We start from the raw sequence: 22,276 nt of genomic DNA, 5'->3' as shown, positions 1-22,276 counted from the left end.
TAGCTTACTATGATAAAAGTTGGAAACTGGGAAATATATGGTTCTATACTAGGAGCAAAGAACTAAGACCATGATGAGTCAATCTCACATCTGGGGAATAATGAGATGCATATTAAATTAGGAAAATGACTTTACAGAGTAATTAGTTATACCTCTAGATAACCCAGAAGCATTCTCCCCAGTCACCCAGACTCCTCCTCTGAAACTCAAGATTCTGTAGTCTGTTACACTCATTTAGTTATTGATATTTGAAATTTTTTTTTGCGAAACTGTACATTCATTCTCCTGGTAGAATACTTATCACTTTGCACCATAACTAATTATTTCTTTGAGTAACTACTGTACTGTAAGAGCCTTGAGAAAAGTACTGGGCCACAATATATTAATCTTCGCATCCTTAGCACATAGCACAGCACTAAGGATGTATAGATGAATGGGTAAAGGTTCTACCTGGTGTTTGTTAACTCTGGCTACCTTTAGACTCATCTGGACTTCTATATAAACAGTATTACTATACTTCATTTCACCCAAGTCCATTTAAATCAGAATCTCTGATGTAGGGCCTTTGCATTATTATGTTTTAAAATTTCTAGCTTTTGAGGTGCCTGCATGGCTTAGTTAGTTGATCTGGCTCTTGATTTCGGTTCACATCGTGATCCCAGGGTTGTGGGGCAGAGCCCTTTATTGAACTCTATGCTGAGCGTGGAGCCTGCTTGAGATTCTTTCTCTCACCCTGTACCTCTCCCCTGCTGGCTCTCTCTCTCTCTCTCTCTCTCTCTCTCAAATTAAAAAAAAATGTTTAAAAAAATAAAATAGAAATTCTAGCTTTTAAAACAAGCATTGTTAACTTCATTTTCCTTAATAGAGCCCATTTAGAAGTAGGCTATACACCTGCCCCTATCAAGGCAGGCTCTGGTTCAGTACAGTTGACAACTCTTCAGGTCTCTAATACTCCCAGTTCTTTTCTGCCAATCAACAAATATTTATTACAAGGCAAGTTACAATACTGCATGCCCTTAGAGATGGTTTGCTACTTGGATATTTTCACCAGAGACATTGGTCTTTTTGGGCTCTCCTGTAGGTTTTTCATGCAGCTTTTATTTCTGAAATGTTTTCAAGGCATCAAATATTTGAGGTATAGAACCCTCTTGATTACCCCTCCCCCAACCCTTCTTCTTTCTCCCTTGTTATTTTCATTATAAGTACCTTGGAATAGCTATCTTTTCTTAGTGGCCAAATATCTGATTAAAGCAAATAAAACCTCACTGGAATAATTTTATATGGAAAGATCCTGGAGAACTGGTTTGTACCTGAGTACTAGTAGTAAAGATTTTTGGATCTAATTTGCAATCTCAAAATAAATGCTAGCAGGCCAGGATATAGATGGGAAGAGAGTGTGATCTTTGTTAGTAAGTGGTGAGGGATAGATAAGGTTTGTTTGGTTTTTTTTACATTTTTGTTCTTAGCAAGTGAAGGTTATCAGTATGTTATTATAAAAAGGTTTGTGATATGTTACAGTTAAAGAATTAGGATTTTAACTTGCTACTTTACAATGAAATGCTAGAGAAATAGCAGAAGGCATGATCAAAAGAGAACTCAAGCACATAAAAATATACAGAACTCGTCCCAGAAAAGAGTGGGAGATTTTTGTAGATAATTCTGATCATGATAATTTAATTCAGTATCTGAGTGGGAGAATGGAATTTCTAGATTTTGTCATCATTTATTTAGATTTAAAAGAAAAATTGAAGAGCCACAAGCTTCAGATGAGAAAAATAAATAAACGGTCAAATTTTAAAAATCAATCACTCATAAGAGGTGCAGAGATTATTTGATAGCTAATGGGGAGCCCAGGGAAGATGGGTTGTGAAGATCAAATATAGCAGGCTCTTGAAAATAGGCTCTGCTGGCTAATTAACAGTCAATAACAATATTGCAGGAAGAAAGACAGCTCAAGGGAAAGGAATAAGGAAGTTGAGAAATTCGTTCTTTGCAAAGAAGAAAATAAGGGCTTTATCATGGTGTCCTTTTAACATGTGAAAACAAGGATGCTTATCCTGCAAATTACTTGCTCCTTCTTGATGCTCTTGGGACTGAATGTTCTTGGAGATGCAAAGGAGATAATCTCATGAGTGAATTAAGTTATCTTTGTCTCCATTCAAGAGAAGGTTAGAGGGATCTCATCCTGAGAAGGATTGGTTGTCCTCATCTAAATGGTGGTCAGTATTCAAAACATTCTAAACCAGGTTGGCGAGTAAATGCAGCACCACTAATGGGGCCAGATGGCATCTACCTGAGGATTCTGGGTAAACTCAAGTATGAACTGGTACACTGATGTCCCTGGAGTGCTACCTGTTATCTCTCTTAATCTACATATTACAAATGTGAGGGAATTTGAAACTAATTAATTAATTAGTTATTTAGTTAATCAAGTAATTTAAAAAGTCTCCAGAGAAAGCCCCAGGGAATTAGGCTCCAGAAATCTCCATTTCATCTTTGGCCAGCTGGTTGTGTCTATTATGAAGAATGGGATTACCAAATATTTAAATATAATTATCTGAAAAGAAGCAACATGGTTTCTGTGACAAGAAATTATGCCCAGAGAGGCCATTGCTTTTTTGAAGTCTCAAATAAGGAACTGGCAAATAAAATTTTGATTTTGAAAAATTCTTTGACAACCTGCTACTCCAAAGTCAATATCATGGGCTTTAGGGCTATAAGTTGTACAGTGATGGGTCTGACAAAGATCCAGAGAAAAAGGCTAGGAGTAATGGAACACTTCTCAGGGTGCAGATGTGTATAGGATCATGAGTACTGAGTGATCTAATGAATATATATGCTTGTCAGTTACTGAAAGAAGATTCTCACAGTGAAATCTCCAAAGTGTGTACAGGTTGGCATTTTTTTCTATTAGCAAAAACCTAAGCCAAAGTGAGTGGTCTACCAACACATCTTTATAAATCTGCATATAAATAGGCTGAGTGCAACATAATAATGATAGAGTCAGCTAGGTGTATCTTATGAATGAATTTGTGTAATTAGTTATAATAGAGCAAAGGACCTGGGAATCCTTCTAGAGTACTTCTTTCGTTCAAAGAAATGCATTATATTTTGACCAATTATCTATTCCCTCATCTCTTCCTCTTCTTTCTTCCTTTACCTTGCTTTTTAATTCCAACACACACACACACACACACACACGCAGCATGAGTTTACCTCTGGAAATCCATGTTCAGCTCTTGTCATTGTTCTCAGCCAGAGGAGATGGTAGGCAGCAGTTTTATGCTTTCAGGATGAGGGATCAGAACTCAGCTGGGTGTCTTATTATAAAATCCAATTCTGAATGAGGCTCTTTTTTTTAAAACAGTTCCCATGAACAGTCATAGCAATAAAATCCTCAAAACTGATAGCTATTATATTATAAATGCACTATAAATATGGCCAAATATGGAAATTCCTATTTTGTTTGCAGACTGCTTTGTCAAATTTTTCTTAGTTACAAAGGAGTGTAGTGTATTTCACTACGTTGGGAATGGATGAGGACTTTTTTTCTGGAAATGATAATGTCTTGATCTATGACAAAAAATGTATGTGATTTATTACAAAGATGTTTAATTTTCATTTCATTACATTATATTCTGTGAACATTTATACGATACGTAGTTTTTAATTAAACGTGATTTATTCAAATCGAGGTCTGTTTCCATTTAGATTGCTTGCAGTGTTAATCACAGTGCAAATAGCCTTCACTGCAAAAAGAACTCCTGCATTACACTAATATATAAACTCTTCCCTGTAATTTGCATATGTTATCTGAGTCTCCATTTTATTAGATATGTACATATACAGAAATGTTTTACTTTTTTGGCTATTATACTAAAGTACATAACCCCTTTAATGTAACATTTGTATTTTTACAAATAATAGATCTAAGGTCATTTTTTAGTTTAAAACATTGAAAAATGGACCAACAATAAAAGGTCATTCTGTATCAAAAATTGGGTATAGACAGGGGTGCCAGGTGTCTCAGTCAGTGAAGCATCCAACTTGGCTCAGATCATGATCTCGTGATTCGTGGGTTCAAGCCCCCCATCAGGCTCTACCTTGATGGTTCAGAGCCTGGAGCCTGCTTCAGATTCTGTGTCTCCCTCTCTCTCTGCCCCTCCCCTGCTCATACTCCATCTCTCTCTTTGTCTCTGTCTCTCTCTCTCTCTATCAAAAATAAATTAACAATAAAAAACATTTTTTTAATTGGGTACGGTTGTAAAACATTTTCACTTCAGCAAATGCAGTTCCAGTTTATTCCACCTTATGTTACCCTCTGGATAAAGGTGAAACTATTATTTATTTCAGAGTCTGATATTCTTAATTATAACTTCCTTTGTAGATGGTTGTAGATTTGGCCTGATGATCAAATAGCTAGAAGGCTGATTTGTCTCCATTAGATTCACAATAGATACACATTGTGTAAATATTTGAAAGAAATAAGGAAACCAAGAACAATAGTGCCTGCATTTCCTTACAGGCATATAAAATGATTCTTCATAGTTCTCACATCATTGACTATGAAAACTTCCTTCTATTAATGTTTTTCAGCAACAGGAGCTGGGTTTGATTTAACTCATACTATATCATTCAATATTAAAATGACAAAATGCTTAGAGTCTCTTACCTGAGAAATAAAGTGGAAATTGTACCTATTAGCATCAAATCCTATGTGGGTCTTTCTTCTGCTTTCCTTAATTCATTTCTGAATTCCACCACAAATATTGGCCTCACTTGGTCTATCTAAAGTACAAGGGTAAAGAGGATACCCTCCCACCCAGATCCAAATATTTAGTGCCAAAAGTTGAAGGACAGTTCTTTCTATTGTCACTAACAGTTCATCATAATCTGGCCCTGTCTCCATCCTCAGACTTAGGACCCCAGCACTTGCCTTTGCACTCTATGCTCCAGACAGGCTGGCTACTTGTGTTCCTGAATGCACTATCATACCATTAATGTTTGTCTTCAAAGTTGTGACTCATTCTGGGTTCCTTTTTGGTGATACATTACCATCTCCATCTGTCTTTAACCTTAATTAAGCCTTTCCTTCAAGATCAAATTTTATTTCTCTTATGTGGTCTTCAGACATCAATATTCAGTTTCTTCCATAAAAGAATAACTTGTTATATCTAACTTTATAAAATAAGGCAATGCATTCTCTAACATGAAGATTTAGTTTCTTATTAGCCATTGACATATTCTCACCTTAAAAAAAATGTAGTCAATATGATGCAGGGAGAGACAAAGTAGGCATGTTCCCAAGTAGCCAGATACTGCAATTGCCTTACATTAAACTGACAACAGAATAAGTAACACAGTGACTTCTGTGCTTCTTTCAAAATGTAATGAAAATATGTGCATGTTAGTCCAATATAAATCAAGACTTCGTGAAACTCTCATTAAGACTAAAAAGAGCTAAATATTCCACCAGATAATGAATAAATGGCATCTTTTCCCTTCCTCTCTTTCCCCTCTTCCTCCCTTCCCTCTTTCTCCCCTCCCTTCCTTTCCTCCTTCTGGAGAGTTTATTTTCAAACATTAGGAAGTTTGTTATATTTTATGGCACACAACCATTTTTAGAGATTATAAGATTATTATTTTATCCTATTATTGATGTTACAAAATACTCAAATTATCTAGATTCTTTAAACACAGTCAAGAATTGTCTCTACCTTCAAATTTTGACAGTCAACCGGAAATGAAAAAGGATGCCTTTTTCAGAGGTAGTCATCAGCTGCCTAAAGAATTTTAGGCCTAACTTTACAGTAAACTTAAAATGAGAGGATAACCAACGCTGATACTAAGAGGAGTTACTGTTTAGAAGAAAAAGGCAAAATTGAGATTTCTGGTGTGTTCTTGTTTAGTCTTGAGAGGGTAATTTATGATCATATTGCTTTAAGCACTGTGAAAACCCAGTACTTCAAAATACATTTCCGTACATTGTAGTGTATCAGAAAATACACTGCACATCTGAAACAATTTGCCTATTTTGTCTGGGCCACTGTTTCTAATCTTCTCTTAGAAATTTTATCAAGAAACATTTTAGGGGTACCAGTGGTCTCCCAGATAGTGTGTGGCATTTAAAGAGATAGAAAGAATGGTGCAGGACAGGGGCTACATCCGTAGGTCAGGCAGTTCGACTAGGTGAGAGGGTGAAAGGCACATAAATAGACAATTCCTAGGCAACCCCATTCAGGTCTGTAAGTAGCTGTGGGAGTAAGTTAGGCAGAGGAGTTCACTGGGCATAGTTGATATGAAGAGAAAGCAATGGGGAGCAGTTACGTGTGCTCCAACTACAGTCCTAGCTCCCACAGAATCTTGCCTGGTGCTGTGCTTAGAGGGAATGATGAGTGAGTTATCCCTGATAGATATTTGACTGAATTAGTCATTATTTCTTGTTTCATTTAAAATCATATTCGTTGTATCTGTTGTCCAAAATTAGCATAGAAATTAGTATAATTTGCTGAATGTTTTATATTTCATGATTTTGCATCAGGTATAATAATGACATATCAAAGGTAAGTCCCTTTAGTCATCCTAATTTTAGAAACCCTTGAATGAGATTAGGAAGTGATCATCATTTACATTTATTATACTTTGCTTAATGTAACGAGCTTTAGCTATTAACTCTAATTTGCTTCTCATCGCATTCATCAAAGGCGAACTATTTAGAAACTAAAACATCTCTGTCAGTTAGAATTTTAATGAATTAAGATGAAATGAGACAGTGTTAATTGGCAGTTGTTGCTGCAGGGGAGGTTTCTAGATCTTGTAAGTGATACCAATTCATCTCTCTATCACGGCTAATTTGCTCGATTTAATTCTAAGGGTACACTGAATATTTCCCCAAACTATTCATATTCATTTTCAGGACTGGGGAATGGTTTGGTTCTATTGGTCTTTCTTTGGGATGCTTAATTCCATGTGAACCTGGTTATTAATCAGTTGTTGATTTTGAGCATTATTTTTATTATTGACTCAACACATAGACACACAATTTCAAACACACAAAATAGTATTGCTTATATTTTGTTTTACTTGAAAGACCTAAATCCTTCCAATAACTATTTTTTTACCAATAATTTTCATTTTTTCTGTTCTTTCTTTTTTCCTCAGACATAAATGAATGTGAAGCTGAGCCATGCAGAAATGGTGGAATATGTACCGACCTTGTCGCTAACTATTCCTGTGAGTGCCCTGGTGAATTCATGGGAAGAAACTGTCAATACAGTAAGTATTCACATATATATACATTTTTCTTGTTGCTTCCATAGCCTCTGTTTATTATGGAATCTGGGTCAAAATCAATATAATTTGCTTCCAGAGTTCCTAATTTAGTGAAATGGTGCATTTCATATTTGTTATCATTAATGTTGCTAATACACATATCTTCCCCAGGATAGGTTAGGTCTCCATGCCTGCTAGGCATAGATGTTGACCTTTGTGGTCAGAAAGGAAAGCAGCAGTTCTGCAGAGATCCAAGCACGTCTCTCCTGTGAATTCCATTTGGCTTTCGAGTATGTGTATGACCTAAATTTCCACAGAGAGTGCTTACTCTGCTTCAGACAGTAAATTCAGGGCACTCTAACCTGAGAGCCTCTATCACAAATAAAAGGAGGATTTATATTGAGCTGGCATACCCAGTAGTAAAAATTTTATGTACTGCTTATTTGTCTTTTTGGAAGCCTAAGTGAGTAGGATCTTGCGATGATGGATCAAATGATAGGACAGGAGATTTTCTTGAAGTGTTTACAAAGGAGCATAAAGTGGCCCTTCTTCTGCCAAAGAAACAAAAACTAGGAAACAGTAGTAATAAGATTATAGTCATTGTAATGAAACCAAAATTGGGCACAAATACATGCTAATGAGAACAATACTGATGTCGCTTAATCATTGTTGGACACTTATAGAAACTCCATACTCCTACTGCTTTGATATTTCTTATATATTAGAGTATCACATTACACAAATCAGAAGGCAGATGGAGAAGAGAATTCAGATGTGGAAACTGAGACATATAGTAGCTATGTGGTTTGCCCAGGTTCTTGCAGTTTGTGACAAAAACAAGACTAGAAGGAACATAGAATCAAGGCTTGGGAGTCCCAGTTCTGTGTGTTTTCCTCTGAATAGAGATATCTCTTCAGATAGAGTTGAAGGAGATAAACACAAAAGCACACTACATTTTCTGTCTCTCTTCATGTGAACATGCATATGCTCTCACTCTCTCTCTCTCTCACACACGCACACACACACACACATACATACATACATATACACAGACTCCTTCCTTTTTAGTTAGATTAACAATTTTACATGTTTCTTTTCCTCTCTTCTCTTTGACAAGTATATATACTTTATAAACTAAAACTATATATAGTTTATAAAATAAAATATTATTGAAGAATTTGAGTTATTTATATAAACAAAATGATGATCTATGACTGCTCATTATTCTAGTCCTGAAAAACTTCCTTAAATAATGAAATTCTGAATATCAAAGAAATACATTTTTTGGGCAAAAATGTTCTCATCTTAAAAATAATTGGAGAAGATGGTAATTATGAATTGACTTAGGAACCTTCAGGTATCAAGAGTGGAAGGAAAGGGCAGCCTGAGCAAGCAGGTTGATCATACAAGTAAATAGAGTAATGGCCGTCCAGTCAACTAACCTAGCAACCTCCCTGTAAAGCATTTACCTGACCATGCAGTAAGTAAACTTAATTCAGATTCAGTTGGTTCTTGACATGGCCAGATACAGCTCCTGCATCCCTTCTTCCTTTGGTTCATGAGACTTATAGATGTCTGCCAAATCAGCACTGGAAGTTGTACTAAAAAGCACTCCCAAGGTATCTGTAAATGAATACTTAATTGCTATGATGAAGAGCAAAAAACTAATGTCAGTGACTATTTGATTTTCATGCAGCAAAAAGAGATCTGGTGCCAGAATGAAGCACCTTCCAGATAGTACTAGAACTTTGGCAGAGCTTAAAACAGTGCCTGGCTAAGAACATGATGAGGCATAATAAGACCTCCTCTGACCCATAGGAGACCTGGTCAGGGGAGCAATAGGAAGACGGGACCTTCCCATTTTCCTAAATGGAGAACAATACAGGGGACATGTCATGGGAACCCTGCCCAGCAATGAGTGTCACTCTGGGGTGGTCAACCACCAGCTTTCTGAATGATCTAAAGAAGGAGAAGTGATGTCTGAAGTTGTGTGTACCCTGAGAGAAGAGACCTAGGTCTTAGAAATATGTATATATACATACCCTTGGCCTCCTGTGCTAGCCAAGGAGCAACTAGACAGTCTGTTGCCTATCGGTTGAAAATGGGAGGAGACCTGGATGTGAACTAGATGTTGAACAGATGACTAAAGCCTATTTTGAACCAGATGACTAAAGCCTATTTTATCCCTCGATCATAGATTTTACTGAGGTCACCACATCTAAAAATACCCTTGAAAAGAAAGAAATTTGATTGATGATAAAAGGACATTTTGAAATAGAATTTGAACTTAATTGCCACCAGTTTGTATCTAGTGTCTTCCAATCAGTGTTTGCTGTATGTTTAAGAAAATTCTTTATTTTCTTTGATTTAGTTTTATATCTATATAAATTTTTTAAAAATTATTTTTACTGTTTATTTATTTTAGAGAGAGACACACACACACAGCACAATCAGAGAAAGGGCAAAGGGAGAAGCAGAATCGAAAGCAGGCTTAAGGCTTTAAGCTGTCAGCACAGAGCACAATGCAAAGCTCTAACTCATAAACCCTGAGATCATGACCTAAGCAGAAGTTGGATGCTCAACCAACTGGGCTCCCCAGGCTCCCCTCTATAATATTTATATTTAAACTCAGACTTCTCTTTGAACACAAATGCAATAGTGACTTTCTTAACCCATTATATGCTCTGACATTCTACTTTTCCTCTTTTCATCTCTGTGCTTAACAAAAAGATCATGAAGAGTCACTTAGGATACACTCTAAAATATGTTCTTATTGGGGTGCCTGGATGGCTCAGTCTGTTAAGTGTCCAACTCTTGATTTCAGTTCAGGTCATGATCTCACAGCTCATAAATTTGAGCCCCACATCAGGCTCTACACTGACAGCACAGAGCCAGCTTGGGATTCTCTTTCTCCTCCTCTCTCTCTGCCCCTCCCCCTCTTACACACATACCTCTCTCTGTCTCAAAATAAATAAATAAACATAAAATATAAATAAAATAGTTTCTTGTTGATATATTTCTTTTTGTTGTATTGATTTGCAAGAATTTATAATAAAAATAAAGATCCTTAATCTTCCTACTGTTTAGGTTTCTAGGAATAAGGCTCTGCTTTTTAGTGTGGCTTCTTAGAATTTTTAGAAAATCCAGAGTAAAAAAGTACATCGTGCCACAGTGATGATGTAGTATTGCACACTGAGAACTTAGAGTATTTACTCACTACAGTGCACACAGAAATGCCTGCAGCTTCCAGGTGGTGCAGCCCTAAGCCGATCGAGGTTAGGATCTTGGGAATTGACAGTACATAGATTATAATCAATGTGCCCAGCCTCCACTCTGGAGTAAGATTTATAAACTTTCTTCTGAGCCTTATATCATGTACCTCAGGGGTACCATTGGGTCAGCTTATGCCTACAGTTATGGCAGAGAAGCCATTTGTTTCTGCAGATATTTCAGGAGGAAGAGGAAAGGGGGAATGATGGAGACTAACTGCTAGGTGGGTCAGAGTACACAGTACTGAAATACTGGCATTTTTGTATTCAAATCCAAACTCCCTTCACTCTAATCTTGGGTATCTGCACTCATATTGTTTCACTCCTTCTACTACTTTTTTTATATCTACTGATGGGTTAATTAAATTCTGGTATGTTTTAAAATAAAATCATTCTCAATGCCCTCCCAAATAATAAATAATAAAAGGTATTGCAGAACAGAATAGACTGAAAAAATCTGTACAAAAATAGTAAACTATAAAACAAATAATAGACTGGGGAGATATTTACAATAAATATGAAAGGAAAATATTTCTTATCTTTAGTTTGTTATATCTTTCAATTCAGTAAAATTAAACCCAACAGAAGGAAAAAAATCAAAACCATGAAGAGAACATCCCCACAAAGGAAGTAAGTAAATTGATACTTATAGTTGAATTGTATCTTCATCTTTATCCTTCAGTATATTTTAAATTTGTGATCTGAAAAGAATGATTATATTTTCAGTGACTATTTAATGAGAGCTCGCTGTATCAGTGAACAAAAAACTGGACTGACCATGCATTCTTCTGCTTCTTCCTATCACCCCATTTCTCTATCCCCTTACATTTCACAAATGGAAATATAAATACATGAAAACAGATGAAATACTAAAGAGAGGCAGAAGCTAGCAGACAGACTTTAGAAAGAGTATGGAAAAGAGTATGCATCACCTGCCAGCTCAAAATCTTCCACTGACTTCTCATCTCAGAGTGAAAATTACAGTCTCCCTGTTTCCTGAGCTCAATAGACCCTGCCTGAACTCTGCCCTCTTCGCTCACCTCTCTGACCACATCTTGTAGGACTCTCACTCCTTTCGTGTGCTCTTCCAGCCTCCCTGGCCTCCTAGCTGGTCCAGGCACATACCTGGCACATACCTGCCCCACAGCACTTCCTTTCCCATATCCCCTTTTCTGTAATATTCTCTTATGATGTTACGAATACTTCCATACTTCCTCTGGGTCTTGGCATAAAGGTGTCCTCTCGATGAGGCTTTCCTCAGTTTCTCTATCTCCCTACCTCAACACACCAAAACACACCCGCCCCTTTCTCTTACAGTTTTTCTCCTTAGCATTAATCATTAACATATCATATTTTTATTTCATGTATTGTTTATTGACTGTTCTTTCAATGGAGTATATCCTCCATGAGGGTTGTACTGTTATAATCACACTTGCCGAAGGGGACTAGCAAACAGTAAGTGCTCAATAGACATTTGCTGAATGAATGAATGAATGAATGAATGAATGAATGAATGAATATTGCAGTCTGAACTCTTTAAATATAGGAACAGTATCTGATTTCTTAGTGTCCTCAACTACCATCGTTATTTTTTTTACTTGTCTTCTCATTTTTCAGGCAATATTCTAAAGCTGTTTTACCAGTGTAATGAAATATAATTTGGTATGTTAATTCATACTCAATAAATGATACTGCAAGTTGAATTGCTTTCCTTTGATTTCATTAAATCTTTTATAACGATTTGGCAGTGGGATTATGCAAATGGCTTTTAAATAAGACAAGTATACAGGGACTTTGTTCCTCTATTTAGGCCATTCTCCTTGCAGACCTCTTTACAATTTATCTTAGATTATTTATTTATTTCTTATCCATTTCTAATATCAGTAAACATATATTAGTACTGTGATATAACTACTACCACTAGTAACACTTGAAAATATAACAGTGGTGATTTTGGATACAATTCTTTAAGTGATGTCAACAGACTGATCTTGGTGTCTGTGTACTTATCGTCAGAAAGATTTGCTTTTCTCAGATCTTAACTTTACTCTGCCTTTCCCTCAGTTCTACTTGCCCTTCAATTTTAAGAAATTTATTAAGGCTTCATTTGCTAGTGGAATTAAATGAAATGTTTTTAATATTAGTGATATACTACATTTTTAAAACCTAAATGTATTTTTAAATTTTGTTAAACAGCAAAAGCAAGATGTTTAAGACACTGCTTTAATAAATATTATTTAAAATCTATATGAATTCTTTACTATAATGTATGTCTTTAATCAATATAGCAACTAGGCATTTTTACTTAAAAGTAATGTTTATATCTAATCCTATCCATTATGACATGATGCCCAATTATATAGTAATCATTATTATGCAAATCAATCACCTATTAAACATTTTCAGTTAGTTTAATATTTCAAATTTTAATAACAAAAGTTTTAATACTGGGCAAAAATCTGCCTATAATTTTTCCAATAATTATTATATTATTAGGTATATTATATTTATAGGTAGGCTAAGGCAATAATGCTTCTAATTTAAATATTTCAGTTTAGATTTCCAGATATTGTTCATACAACTTATTATTTACTTTGGTAGATCTCAGTTATTTTTAGTTTTATTTTTTATTTACTTATTACAGGGAATTTAATTTTGATTATCTTTCATTTTAATTGAAGTTGCTTTGAAGGATATGAAAAATCACGTAGACATGCTTATATTATTTATTATAGTATTACAGGCAATTCTAATTATAAAGTCCTAATTTATATCCCCTTATTGTTTCTAAATTATATAAGCTCAAATGTTTAGCCATTTTAATACACAGCTTGAAAGGAAATGATCATGAATGGGCATGAGAAACGTATTCTGGTAAGAACAAATATGCTTTGCTGTGTATGTTTAACAGAACGTGATGTTTACACTAAAGTAAGTGGAATGGAAAGTGATAGCACTTTAGTTAAATAATCTAAAACGACCAGGATTATTTTCATTGATTGGACTATGTGGCCCACAATAGCCATATGCAGTTCCCTGCTGGGTGTTTAAATGTGAAATGATTAAATTTCAGAAATGGCACTCAAATTCATTTTCATCATTGACACTGTTTCTGGAAATTAAGATAGTTACCAAGGGATCTCTTATAATGCAATATCCCGAAACTATTATGCCTGAAAGTATCAGGACTTGGATGGTTTCACAGACTTTTATTAAAAATGAAAACTGAAATCTTCAGCTGAGGATAAAGTGATCTTTCTAAATGTCCTAGTCATCCAGGGTTTTTTTTAATTACATATAATAATCTAGATAATTCTATAGCTTCCACTTTAAGAATTCTACCTATAAAGTACTAAAGACAAGAGATGATGATACATGTGAATATATTTCTAAAAACTGCAAATTAATATTTTTATATCTTCATTTCTTTGAGGAGCAATAACGCTTTTTAAGCCTTCATTACAGATGAGTTAATAAGTACAAATACACACCCATATGCTGTATAAATGTATGTATGTATCTTTCTTTTTGATATCACTGCTGCCACATACATTTATACAAGTCAAAGCTTCTGCAGTAAAAATTGCTAAAACATTTTATAGATAACTAAATTATGTGATATTTATTTTCTATCCTCAGCACTTCATTACTGTTTTTGTAAATATCTAAGCACTCTACTATACCTTAATATTTTATCACCAACAAATGGTCATGTGATAATGTTTTTAATTTAGACTTCTAACTTACGGCGTGCTAAGACTGTCCTAAGTATTTTAAATATTAATTTATTTGATCCTCCTAACACTCTTTGTAGTGGGTTCTGTTTATCGCTGACACCATTTTGGAGCGTACTGAGTGAATACTTAGTGTACATTTGCATGGCTAGTGACTGCAGGGCCTGGCCTTACCTCCAAATCTGGCAGCTGCAGAGCCTGCATCCCTAAGCATCAGTGAACCTGCTCCTTGCAGGATGAAAGGAACGCTGTTTATTACAGTGTACACTTTAAGAACATTTGCCCTTGAGGAGTGGCCTTGGGGAGAACTGGAAGAGTAAGAGGAAAGAGCATAGGCTTTGCATTCACATGGAACTGAAGCATCGACTTTGGTTTTCTTCTTTGGAACTAAATGTCTGGATAAATTAGTTGCCCTTTCTGGGCCTCAGATTCCTCATCTGCAAATGGAATTAATACTACCATTTGGTTTATATTGATGGGCAGATTAAAATTAATAGCATATATAGAGTACCTAGTAAAATTGTAGGTAACAAATGTAAATAATCAAATAATAACATTAATAAATAAACTGACACAAGGATCTTTGAGTTATTTGAAAAGCCAACGCCAGTGATCCCATCTTTTCTTTTGTTATAATTTGTGCAATTTGAAATTTTTTATATAATCAAACAACAAACCTATCTTTAGTAATTAACTGGATGTACTTGAGAACAACTTGTATAAAAGTCAGCTATAATGTCTTGCCTAACAGGTATTAGTAGTACATAAATTTAGGAAATCCTGTGGCATTAGTATATTTAACAAACAAATATTAATTCAACCAAACCAAAGAGAGGAGTTGGTTTGATTTTTGAAAAAAATGACATTATCACATACTTTTGAACCACAAATACCTAATTTCATATAATCATCTATGTTTTTTTAGTTTTTTAAAATTTTTTTATGTCTTTATTTTATTTTGAGAGAAAGAGAAACAGAGAGTGAGTGGAGGAGGGGCCGAGAGAGAGACACACACACAAAATCTGGAGCAGGCTCCAGGCTCTGAGATGTCAGTACAGAGCCTGACGCGGGGCTCAAACCCACGGATTTTGAGATCATGACCTGAGCTGAGTCAGACGCTTAACCGACTGAGCCACCTAGGGTCCCCAATCTATGTTTTTATGTTTCCAATTATTGTAAGCTGTCACTGCTATTTGACCAAGTATTTTAGTGAATACTGGTGGGATGAAAACTACCAGTATTTTCATACCTTATGTCGAACATCAAATAGATGTTAGATCATATAACACTAAATTCCTGTTCTGTTATATCCAGGTATGACATAGATCCAAAAGCAAAATATAAACAAATTCTGATACAAAGCAATGAATTTTAAAAAATAAGTACCTATAGGGAAGTAAAGATGAGAATTAATGCACAAATAATTTTAATAAGACAGTTGCAAAGTCCAGGAACTATATATTGTAAATATATTCATTCACTCCTATGATCATATAAACTAGCCACAAATATCTATTTTTTTCTCTTAACTGTTCAAGGCATGGAAAACATATATGAATTAATTAATTTATTCACCAAATTGCATCCAATAGTAACCTCCCTCTAGAGCTGGAAAAATGGTATTTAAAATAAATTCAGTTCCTATATTCATGGAGTAAAGAATAGTGGCAGAAAAAAACCCAATTATATAATATCTAAATATAAAGCATGATGTGTGCTATGAATGAAAAGTAACAGCAGCTATGAAGGGGTGCCTGTTATGTTTTGGGGGGTTAAGGAAATGACATTTGAGCTGAGACCAGAAGAAGGTATAGTAGGTACCAAATGGAGGGTGATTTTTACAAGAAAGATAATATGTACCAGGATAAATAGACCCTTTGTCCAGTATAATCTTAATTATTAGTAGATTATTTCAGTTTCTGTGCGATCATCATGTGTTGAGATTTGTAGGATGCTTACTTAACATTTAGGACCTGAAAATGTATGGTCAAGACCAGTTAACCCTAATATTTTATATATATATAAATAATCTATATTAAAAATCTATCTCATGAGCTGTCTTTTTGTGCAACCACAGGAGATTTTGAGACACCAAAATAGACTTTAATTTTTGTAAATATAGCAAGAAATCAAAAAAGCAAAAAGAAAATCATTAACTGGAATCTTAGTTTAATTCCAGATAAAAAATATCTGCTCTGTTTTGAAAAGGTTTACATTTAGGATTAATTGTATAATGTTAAATCCAAGATAAATAACATTTACAATCTGCCCATAAATATGTAGAGATATAACTGGAAATGACCATGACTAGAAATACTTGAGTATAGGTAATTATTTTAACTTAATTTCTCACATTCTTTTTAAAAAGATGTGACAATAAATTTAAAAAAAAGAAAACAGAACAGAATACTGTGCAAGTTTATCAGTAGCCCTCAAGGAAAGAAATCATTCCAACATTACCAGCAGAATGAAGTCTTTGCAACAATAAACACAAAAAATTGACTCAATGACAAAACTGAATTGGATTTTCTGTGTCTGACATGGAACTTCCATCTTCAATCAGATGCCTCTGGGTATATTTTCCCAAATGTTCCCCAATGGTTTTGTACAGACATCTAACACTTTGAAAGGTTACCTGCTCTACTTAAAGTGATAATCTAATAAGGGGAAGATAGAAAAAATATCTGCAAAATGCTCAAATAGACCCTCTAGGATTTGCTAAATACCTCTAACAAATCGAATAACATTCTCATTACCTGACAGTTTTGTACTTGGTTGCAGATAACTATTGAAACATCCAATAAGATCTTCCTGATTTTGAAATTATATTAACATTCCCATTATATCTAAACTGCACATGTCCAGGGATTAAAATTTAGTCTTACATTTATACTCCAGGCTAAAACTCACTCTAATATTTCCTACTTTAAAGGCAAAGAAAGATGAGGTATGCAGAGATCAGAGGGCTTTAGAAACAGAACAACTTGATTTCATCCTCATAAAATTTTAAATGGTTTGATTGAAAAATATTGTATTTTTCTCAGATTGAAAATATCAATCTTTTCAACCATCGGTATTCCTCCCCTTATAAAAAAGTATTTTTTAAAGGGAATAAAAAAGGAAGCACCCAAATCTAAAAAAATCTGTAAGGAAACCACTAAAAAAGAAGTCTTCTGATGAATTTATGGTTTAAACATGTCTAAAGTGTAATTTGTGAGCTCTTTGTTAGCCCCTACACATGTTAATATGGTATTATGGGTACTTAGGTGAAATTCTGGTGTTCAATTATCAAAGTGGGGATAAAATGGTTATTTCATAGTGGAGAAATTTCAGGCACAAACCACAATGATCTCTGCTGTTACCACATCCACCAAACAGCACTGAAGTGCTTGTAGGGCACTTGGATGGCTCACTTGGTTAAGCATCCAACTCTTTATTTCGGCTCAAGTCATTATATAACCATTCATGGGATCAAGCCCCACACAGGGCTTTGCACTAACAGCACAGAGCCTACTTGGATTCTCTCTTTCTCTCTCCCCTATCCCCTTATTGGACTCTCTCTCTTTCTCAAAATAAATAAACTTTTAAAAAAGCACTTTTCTTAAGTAGGAGAAAGGAAAGAACATATATGAATTCTGATCTTTTGCATAATGTGCAAATTTTCCATGGTTTCCTGAAATCCGAAGGATTTCAAATAATTGTACTAAGAATTTTACTAGATAGAATGGAGCTCAGTTGGGCAGTGATGCCAACAACTGGCATGACCCTAGCCACCGTTTTCCACCAAATCATACACTTGAAAACAATGGCTTCCAGCAGTATTTAAGACAAAGAGCCACATACATGTTTCCAATTTCATCTTCAAAGAAATCGTCTTCAACTGAAAGATAGGGGTACAACAGATCTCTTTCCTTCAGATGGCATATTGAATTGTAGGTATAGCTGGCACATCTTGGTAAACCCATCACTAAAATGCAGTTAGATGATAGCTCAGGGAGGCATGGGTAATTAAGATTCAGATTCAGAGATCAGATGAGAATGATGAAGTGGTAAGATTGAAGGGAGATTGCTAAGGAGAGAGTCAACGTGTAAGGAGTATAAGATTGTTAAAGATAGTATTTAGGGCAGGTAAAGAAATTCTGTCTGCAAAGGCACAAAAAATGAAATAAAAGCATAATCAGAAAAGTAGAAAGAAAATAAAACTTGGAGAGAGCAAGGAAAAGAATGTTTCCAAAATGGAGCTGGTCAGGGTAATGGGTGCTAAAAAAAAGGCCTTTTTAATTCGGAGCCTCAAGCCGTTAATGACCCTTAAGTAATTACAGAGGGTGGTAGGAGAGAATGCAGATTGCAGCTATTCCAGACTGAGCAGGTGTTGAGTGAGAAATAATAGCCACAGATGCTCCTCCCAGGTTATGGTGCACTCTGAGCATATCTCAGACCCCAAAGAGCCATTAAGGTGGCCGAGGACCTAAAAATAAATTTCATAATAGTTACCTTAATAGCTTTATCTGGTCAATAATACACATTCTTTTTAGAGCTCTAAAGGGAATGGACACATAAAGTATCCAACTTAAAAATAAATTGAACTTGAGGAATATGGTTCTATAAAAGGAAGTAGAGCCAGAGCAAAGTCCGTAAATCCAATACTAAAATTCAAGGAAAACAGGAGCAGGGACAGAAAATAAACTCTTCTGACAAGAAAAATAGATAGAACTATAGTTATATAAGGAAGCCTATAAATACTCAGCACTATTATCTAACTACAAAATACCAAGAAATTGAACTGCAGCTCTTAGCTCCAAGAAACCCAAGGATATTCATGGTGGTTTGTTCAAAATAAAATTCACTTTATATTTTCTCTGGTACACTCAGGCAGACACACAATTTTTTAAACATCCATAAAATGACTACTTGGTATATAAATATTGCTTCACATCTACTCGGCAATAACTTAATAATGCCATTTCCTTTCCCATTAGAATTATTCGTGGATTCTCCTATTGTGAAAAGCTTTCAGTTTAACAGAACGTGAGCACTTTCCAACAGAGATTAATATAAGGATGTTCTCAGTCCCACCCTTTGAGGTGCTTCATGGAGTTTTTAACCAAGGGTATAGGACCCTGAAAGGAGGGATGGATAGAGTTCAGGGTGTCTATATCCTTTGATAAGAAACCCAAAGGGCTACCTGACATGTAGAATTTCCATCAATTACAAATGTAGCCAAACAGCAGATCATAATATTAACAGTACCAATGACTTTGTCACTAATAGAAATCACAGATATTTTTATACCATATTGTACTTGATGCACGTATCTGAAAAAATATTTAAATCTTTTACTGATATGAAACTATAGTAGATTCACCACTAGCTCTGTTATTTAATTTGTTGATAAGCACATATATTACTATATCACCCATTTTCAATATTTTGATAATAACACTGTTTCTATGTATTTCATTTTATACACCAAACATAATTATTCTGAAAAGAGCCCTAGTCTTCACCAGACTAACAGAAGGGCCCAGAATATAAAAAATATTCAGAACCCTGAGTTAATGGCTTATTGGTTTCAAAAGATATATATTTTTTCCTGTATGATATAGATGAAGTATTTTGGAAATAAAAGCTATTAATGAGGCATTTTCATTGAATGTCCATTCCTGACCTTTCTGCTGAGTTTTGATCTCTACTTCCACGTGTAAAGACATATAAGAAAAATAGCAGAACATGATCCTATTTTTCATTACATTTTTTCATTGCATTTACAGAGGTTTTATTAGCACTTTTTTTACATCCCAAAATAAGTTTACTTATTTATAAAGTAGATACACATACAATTTAAATGTTAATGTATGCATTACAAAATATACACAAAAATAATATTTTAAAGCATAAACAAAGATGAATAACATGCTTTTACATTTGCATCTTGTCTTACTAAATATCATTTTATATGGCAGAAAAATCCTATTTTGCTCTCATAATGTGTTATAATAACAGTATTTTAGAGAAAGCAGTGTCATAAGATGTGCTTCACTATTTTCAATCCTGAGTTTAACCTGGAGAAAAGCAATTTACAAATCATGTGAATACTTGATTTCAATGGTCAAAGCTGAGAACAAAACATCACTAAAATAAGTAGATCCAACGGAAGTCAAGCCTCCCAGAGTTATCATACTTAGTGTTCAATCTTAGCCTTTTATGGAATTGTTTTTATGAAATTCAGCCAGTAAGTTTTCTTCCCTAATGTTAATCAGATGTCCTTTTTTGATTCCTGTATACTTAAACAATTCTATACATTACTAAGTGCTCATCAAGATAAGTGCATGCTTAGTCCTTTAGACCTTTTTCACCTCCCCCCTTAGCAACCACCAGTTTGTTCTCTGTATTTGGGATTTTTTTTCTCTTTTTTACTTTGTCCATGTATTTTGTTTCTTAAATTCTGCATAGGAATGAAATCTTTTGGTACTTGTCTTTCTCTGGCTGATTTATTTTACTTATCATTATATCTTCTAGGTCCATTCATGTTGTTGCAAATGGCAACATCTCATTCTTTTCCATGGCTGAGTAATATTCCTGTGTGTGTGTGTGTGTGTGTGTGTGTGTGTGTGTGTGTGTGTGTGTGTAGCACAACTACTGTTTCCATTCATCTCTCAGTGAACTCTCAGTGGACACTTAGGTTGCTTCCATATCTTGGCTATTGTAAATATTGATGCAATAAACATAGAGAAACATGTATCTTTTTAAATTAGTGATTTCATTTTCTTTGCGTAAATACCCAGTAGTGAAGTTACTGGAATATATATATATGTATATGTATATGTATATGTATATGTATATGTATGTATATAAGAATATGTAAAATCATATGATAATTCTAGTTTTGATTTTTTGGAAACTTCCTTTCTGTTTTCCACAGCAGCTGCACCAGTTTGCATACCAACAGGGCACAATGGTTCCTTTTTCTCCGCATCCTAACCAACACTAGTTACCTCTTGTCTTTTTTATTTTAGCCATTCTGACAAGTGTAAAGTGATATCTCATTGTGGTTTTAATTTGTATTTTTTTCTGATATTGTTGAGCATCTTTTCATGTGTTTGTTGGCCATCTGTATGTCTTCTTTGGAAAGGTATCTATTCCGATCCTCTGACTATTTTGTATTGTGTTATTTTGTTTGGCGTTGAGTTGTGTAAATTCTTTATATATTATTGAATGTATCATTTGCAAATATCTTCTCCCAATCCATAGGTTGCCTTGTATTTTGTTGATAGTCCCCTTAACTCTGCAGAAGGTTTTTATTTTGGTGTCGTTCCAGTGGTTTAATTTTACTTTTGCTTACCTTGTCAGAGGAGATACATCTAGAAAAGTGTTTCTTCAGCCAATGTCAAAGACATTGCTGCCTGTGTTTTCTTAGAGGAAATTTAGAAGAATGGCTTACAGGAATTTCTTAGAGGAATGGATTCAGGTCTTATATTTAGGTCTTGAGTCTCTTTTGAGTTTATATTTGTGTACAGTGAAAGAAAGTGGTCCAGTTTCATTCCTTTGCATGTGGCTGTCCAGTTTTCACAACATCGTTTGTTAAAAAGACTTTTTCCTCATTGTATGTTCTTCGCTCCTTTGCAGTAGATTAATTGACAATACAAGAGTGGGTTTATTTCTGGGCTCTCTATTCTGTTCCATGGGTCTATGTGTCAGCACCACATTGCTTTGTTTACTATAGCTTTGTAGTATGTCTTCAAATCTGGGATCGTGATACCTTCAGCTTTGTTCTTTTCTTTGGCTCTTCAGGGTCTTTTGTGGTTCCATGCAAATCTCAGAGCTATCTGTTCTAGTTCTGTGAAAAATGTTGTTGGTGTTTTGACAGGAATTGCATTTAATCCATAGATTGCTTTGGGTAGTAGTATGGACATTAACAATAATGGTTCTTTCAATCTATGAACATAGCTTTCCATTTGTTTGTGTACAGATCTTTCACTGGTGTAGTTAAGCTTATTCCTA

At 34.7% G+C, this 22,276-nt stretch overlaps 1 protein-coding gene across 3 annotated transcripts in view; it reads left to right on the top strand.

Moving 5' to 3' along the window:
- EDIL3 (EGF like repeats and discoidin domains 3) overlaps positions 1-22,276 on the top strand; it is a 399,456-nt gene that overhangs the window by 208,575 nt on the left and 168,605 nt on the right. For all 3 annotated transcript variants that reach the window (XM_029942553.1, XM_029942554.1, XM_029942552.1), the window contains one exon: positions 7,162-7,275. In XM_029942553.1, the coding sequence (XP_029798413.1) occupies positions 7,162-7,275 (114 nt within the window). The remainder of the gene's footprint in view (positions 1-7,161; positions 7,276-22,276) is intronic.

Source organism: Suricata suricatta, chromosome 6 (assembly GCF_006229205.1).
Source record: "Suricata suricatta isolate VVHF042 chromosome 6, meerkat_22Aug2017_6uvM2_HiC, whole genome shotgun sequence".
Lineage (NCBI taxonomy): Eukaryota > Metazoa > Chordata > Mammalia > Carnivora > Herpestidae > Suricata > Suricata suricatta.
The sequence above is the reverse complement of the archived record's forward strand: the minus strand, read 5'-3'. Positions and strand labels throughout refer to the sequence as shown.